This window comes from Bombus bifarius, unplaced genomic scaffold (assembly GCF_011952205.1).
Source record: "Bombus bifarius isolate JDL3187 unplaced genomic scaffold, Bbif_JDL3187 scf7180000007979, whole genome shotgun sequence".
NCBI lineage: Eukaryota > Metazoa > Arthropoda > Insecta > Hymenoptera > Apidae > Bombus > Bombus bifarius.
The window spans coordinates 2,560,973-2,566,972 of NW_022884364.1; the positions used below are offsets into that span (position 1 = coordinate 2,560,973).

At 41.1% G+C, this 6,000-nt stretch overlaps 1 protein-coding gene across 3 annotated transcripts in view; it reads right to left on the reverse strand.

Moving 5' to 3' along the window:
• Nucleotides 1–5,762, reverse strand: part of LOC117204649 — a 55,564-nt gene extending 49,802 nt beyond the window's left edge. For 2 of the 3 annotated variants that reach the window (XM_033442233.1, XM_033442231.1), the window contains exons 1-3: nt 5,588–5,762; nt 2,946–3,767; nt 801–1,043 (exon numbers count right to left, since the gene is read on the reverse strand). In XM_033442233.1, coding sequence (XP_033298124.1) covers nt 801–1,043; nt 2,946–3,174 — 472 coding nt within the window. In that variant the 5' untranslated portion in view covers nt 3,175–3,767; nt 5,588–5,762. Of the gene's footprint in view, nt 1–800; nt 1,044–2,945; nt 5,553–5,587 lie in introns of those variants that run through there. The other variant, XM_033442232.1, reaches the window with a different exon arrangement.
• Nucleotides 5,763–6,000: the final 238 nt, after the last annotated feature.

Sequence of the window (6,000 nt, forward strand, 5' to 3'; positions counted from 1 at the left end):
AAATTTCGGAAATATTCGATAACGATGGTTGATATGGTATTTCAAATATGCCAAAGCATATTTATGGCCGTGCTAGACTACTTTTACAACGCAGTAAAAGCTGCTTCGAAACCCAATTTTGAGGAATCAGTGAAAAGATATTTGATTTTATTACTTTTCCCTCAAAAGTTACTGGAAGATGATAAAATCGTAACGGTTCCTTTATCTCAGTACGAGATATCGGGCGTTTTTCGCAAATTTACTGTTCGGCGAGGTTAATTGCCAGAGGTAAATTAAACGTGATTAAAGAAAACAGGATGTGAGTAGATTCGGAATCTCGCCACGGAGAGAGTTAAACATGGACCCGAAATTAGGGTAGCCCGAAAGTAGATGAAACGCGGCTAAAAGTACCCTGTTCTCTAATTGTCTTTTAGGTAAAGACTTTCTCTATACAGAACACTCCGCCCCTCTTATTTTCTTGGCAAAGCGTCAAGAATAAAGCGGTTCGGATCACTGTTTACCGTCACGAAATTTCTCCCTTTTTTACACTGTAGATATCCATGCAGTTCACAGTATTATCGGTCACGAATCTTCCTTTAGCGTCGTCTAACAGCCATAACCGAGGATCATAAACCACGGTAAAGCGAAAAATATACTATTCGACGTCGTAAATCCTAAGCTGATCCGCAAAACTGACGTCGTAATACTTGATTAATCGTAGAGAGTGAAGAAATTTTGTTGACTTCTTTATTATCGTTGCTTTCCAATCGTGGAAAAAATAATTTTTTAAATAATAAAATAATTCATTTCAATTCACTTACCTTCGGGTTGATGGGGTGTGTAGATGTTAAGGTAAAGGCAGTCCTCGCTTTGGTTTGTTAGGTGCGGCAGTAGCTTCTTTAGGTACTCGTATCTGACCGGTTTCACCTCGTCTCGCAGGTTTGGCAGCGTTTGAGGGCACACAGGTGCAAAGTCTTGAAATTGTCTTGAACCACGCCATGGTTCCGGTGATCTTGGAGGAGAAAACCTCAAGGATTCGACTGGTGGTTCTGCATATGGCACTCCTGAAACATTAAGTTGCTTATGATTAGTTTAAGAAGCGTAACTTGTTTCGGGTGACTAGTATCGAGTTTTACATATTTGAGGAGTCGAAGTTCTTTCGTTTCGGATCGAGTTAGATATAAATTATTCGTCGAAGATCAATTTGAATAAAAAATTCGAAAACTTAAATGAAAAAGTTTAAATCCCAAAACCCAAATTGAGAAGTTTAAATTAGAAAGTTTTACTTAGGGAGTACGAAATAGCACGTTGAAACATACGTTGGAATTCTTATTATTAAACGAAGGAATAATGTAGTAGCTGATCTCTAGGACGAATCATCGCGACGCGATAATCAGCGTAAAGTTTTATTACGCCGTGAGTAGATCGATTAAATTGATCCCGTTCGTCCGGCGGTCGATGTTAACACGCTCCAGCCTGGCAGTAAGGATCACGGCTGATCCATTTTACCCTATTTCCGTGTAAATTGGATTGCCAGGCCACTGGCTTTACCGCATAAAATATTAAATCGCTCAGCTGAGCAAGTACAAATCGAAAAGTCTGATTGCAAACATCTCGGATTTAAAACCTGTGATCACAACGATTGAAGATTTTTTGCGTTTAACCTAATAACCGGAATAAAATTTGCTTGAAACTAAAAGTAATTAAAATACTTTTCGCAGGTATTTTTATTCATACCGAATTAGTCCACATTTGCATTTACCTAATCCATATGCATTCGCACATTCCTTTGTGCTAACACGATACTATTTACATAAAGATAATGTCGTTCGACAACTTCGTTTCGAACGTTTTAGACACATTTCACTATGTCTAAATTTATCGTAGTCTCAGAAGGCATACAAACCTCGTTTTGTTAATAGGTTCTAAAGAACTGAAATGCGCTTCCTCTACTACTTATTTGACATTCCCCATCCCAATTTGAAGACTCTGGAGACTGTAACCTGTCCTTAATTTATCCTACACTCCCTCAGTGCCATTCCATGCTCAAACGGAACCGTTTGCACACGCGGGAACGCTCAAGAATCGAGTAGCCGATGCCAAGGAATGTCAGAGGATCTCGGGGAACTCAAGAAGGTACAAACCCCGCTCGATTCCGCTTTGCCAGCTAATGTGCACGCGTGCACGAGACCAAGAACCATAGACGAGGAGCGCTTATTCCCGGAATAGCCTGCGCGCTTCTCGTTTTGAAACCTTTGAGGTATCGGGATCCTCGTAGCGCGAATACATCGCAACTAATATTGCAGAGACCTAAAGAGAAAGAGAGAGAGAGAGAGAGAGGGAGAGAGAGAGGAAGACAGAGAAATGAGAAGCTGATGCAGCTGTGAACAAACTTTCACCCTCTGACTAAAGTTCGCCGTATCAGCAGCCGGAAACTGAAATCGCGCCGGTCTCTGTGTTATCGTTACCCGTCGTCTGGCAGGCTTCGATCCGTCACACGATTGGCCTCGAAACTTTGAGATTTCCTATATGCTATGTTAAACGATGATTGTATACGGATTCCAACAATCGAGATTGACCCTTTGCCGCATGCAAGCCACCTCTTTTAGTTCATTTTTCCGAATTTTTAAGTTCCCGTGATTTATGGAGAAATTTCGGTATTAATTAGAAACAGGCGAGTGAGAATTATGTGTTATTTTAGATTTTGCGATGATCAATACTGTTACAGCGTTACGCGATATGTGTTATTAGCACGCTGTGTAATACACCAGCATTTTTCATCCTTGTTTCCAACATGCATAAAGGAAATGTAGTTAATTATTGCTGTTGTTTGGCAATAAATATCGTTAACTGGAACATGACATATGTTTAATTTATGTCTTTAAACGAAATTAATTTACCGAGTATATTGTATAACCGGCGATGTATTTATATACACGAAAATTATTTTCAGCTATAAATCTCACCCCGAAAAACATCGACGGGCTGCAGATCGTAGGTGGTCCTCGGCTGTACCACGATTCCACGTAAGCGGCCCTGCTGAACGTGCACCTCTCTCGTCCGTTCCGGAAGATCAGGAAGTCTAGAGTAGCCGTATTGCGGTATAGTGTCGTAAAAACTGCGATGTTCCGTGAGGATCTGAGTACAGGCCAGCAACACGAGTCCCAACAGCTCCAGTCGCAACATTCTCGACATTTGTTCGATCGGTGGACAGCCGGAAACCGTAGCAATGAATTTTCGCCGGTCCACCTTCGGGCTCGGCTGCCTTTCGACCGAGTTACGCAGCTCGGAACTGGTTCTCGGAGTAAAAATAATTTTTCAACGTTTCAGCTACTTCCGCTCTTGCACCGGATGCGAGGGGAGACTCCCGGTTGGTTGTCGACTTCTCTAGGACTCGAATATTCACGTTGCTTTCGAAAGGATGCGAAATCAGTTGCGTTTTGATATGTACGTTGTACATGTACGTTGACCGCTCTTGATCGTTATTTCATATTTTCACTAATATTTGAACTCTGCGCTTCCAACGAAATTGTCTTTAATAACACAGAATTAATTACGGTTCACTTAATCAAGAAAAATATTTTGGTGTTGAAGTTAAATTACAACACCTGCGATACAGTGAAAGGCACGTATCATGTACAGAACTTTTACTCGATATAAAGATTTCTTGGCTTAAGATTCTACACCATTGTACTCGTACGATGAATATCCTGAAGAGACGAGGTAAAATAGAACTAAAACTCTTCGGTTTTATAGCTCGTGACGACTTTCCCTTTGGGCCGCTACAACTTCAAATATATTTGACAGGCTATGAAACAGACGCGGTGTCGGTTTCGTCGGCTACGTCGCACTGTCTGACGGCGATTATAAGGCAAGAAAAGGTTCGCTCCACGCTGTCCTCCAGTGGGATATTCTTGGGTCGAACGAGGGTGAACGCACGTACGTGATAAGAGAGAAAGAGAGAGTTTGAGAGCGCTCTATTTTCGCTTCAAATAGAACGATTCTGCTGTTGGTAAACTTTGCACACGTTCACGCCAGAACTCGCAATTCCCTGTAGTTTCTTTCAAAAATCTTCTTCTACGGATAACTTACGGAGCTGTCGTTTTAAACTAAAAGTCCTTTCGGAACGATACTTCCTCGAACAGAGATTGTAGTATTTGTGGATTCAAATAATAAGAGGAATAGTGAAATGCAGAAATAAAGCTGCATTCGCGATTATATTAGTGTTACCCTGCTACAATCCGTATAAGATTCCTTTTTGAACACGCTATACATTTCTCAGTTATATTGCTCTGTGAAATGGCACAGGCACAAATCTTTACGCGGCACGTATTCAATTGCGTTCTACGAATCGGTAGTATAAATATTTATTCGATCTCTAATCAGTAAACGCGTATCATTCATAACCGTATCGCTTAACAGATTCATCGCAACACCGGCGTGCATTCAGTAACACGCAAAAGGTTCAGAGTTACTGCACGGGTATATGAAAAGTTATTTAAAACTATGAAAGAGACGTCTTAAATGCAATTGGAGGTTGCTACTAATTGTACGGACTGAGCTATACATTTTTATCCTCGAAACAGAACGTTGCTTCTATTAGCAACAATTAATGCAAAAAATTAATTACAGGAAAGTGAGGAAGAACAGTGACGCAGGGGAAGGAGTGGAAGCGCAGCTTGGGAAAGGTTTCAATTTACCCCATTCATCGGACTCACAAAGCTGTCGAAACAGCGCGAATGATTTCCACGGTGCGAAAATCATTTGGTGAAATTTACGAGAAAAAACGCGGCACGTGCACGCAGCAAACCGGATTACGCGGCGTGAAATAAAACCGAGGGCAGCTTTAACGCCCACTTAAAAGAGGCGGATAGCGCGCGCGCGCGCGCGTTAAATTATGAATACCCGTAATTTGCATCGTGGTTGATTGTCGACTGAGTAACGCGACCCTTCTTTCTTCTTTTCATCCTCTTTCTTTGTCATTTTAGTTTCCTTTATTTTATTTCTTAATTGAACCACTAGCTTTCAGACCTACGTGACGTGTTTTCCTAATATTTGAACTTGAATCCGCATGAAAGTTTTCCTCTGACGAAATAGCGTGGTACCAGCGTGCCATTAGAGAAATATAGTCAGCAGATGAATCTGAATTATTCTTCGATTTTTAAATTGATTTTTAAGAGTTTAGAATTTAGGATGAATTTATGATAAGAAAATATACTAGGGATTTCACGTTTGATGTTTGTAGAATGATTAAAGGTGCTTAAGAGAAAGCAAACGTTGCTTTCGTCGAGGATGTTGAACTTTTGGCTGCCCTTGCGTGCCTCGAGCAATGTGGATATTCTTGGACCACGCTGTACCCAACCACAGCCTTTCGGCGTTGCTTGAGTAATGGGACGAGGCGGGGAATCGTGTTGATCCACGTAAATTGCGTCGTTAAACGTTTATAATAATTTTTTACGTAAAGTTATACCGGTGGACGATAAATTCTTGATGAAGGAAGTAAAAAAACTTAATAACCGCCATTGCGTTCACCCATGTTTCGACCTTAAAATTACAAAATGTATATCCTACGAAGCACTTAATTTAAATAACTACGATCACTATTTACCTAAGCTAGAAAAAAATATCGAACAAGCACTGGAGATAACGATACACTTTCAGAGGAAGTAGATTTCTTTTTGTTGCAATCTGTTCTCCTCTAATTGTCACCCGGAAACATCAAGCCATACGTCGCGACGTAGATTTTGCGTGTACGCGTGGTCGATTTTGCCTCGATGGAACTCGCGAGTGGACTGAGTCGTAAGTGCTAAAATTAAATCGAGAACGCGTTGAGAAGGAAGCGCCGCCGGGCGGCCGCCTTACAAGCTGAAACTTTTATTTTTGGGAGAACGTTTCGTGATCGTTTGCAAACTTTCCTTCTCGAAATCCCGTTTGAAAGAAAACTTTCCGTGTGAAAAACTTCCGCAGCCAGAGTTCTCCACGATTTCCACACATCGAATGTCTTTATCTTGCTATGATCTG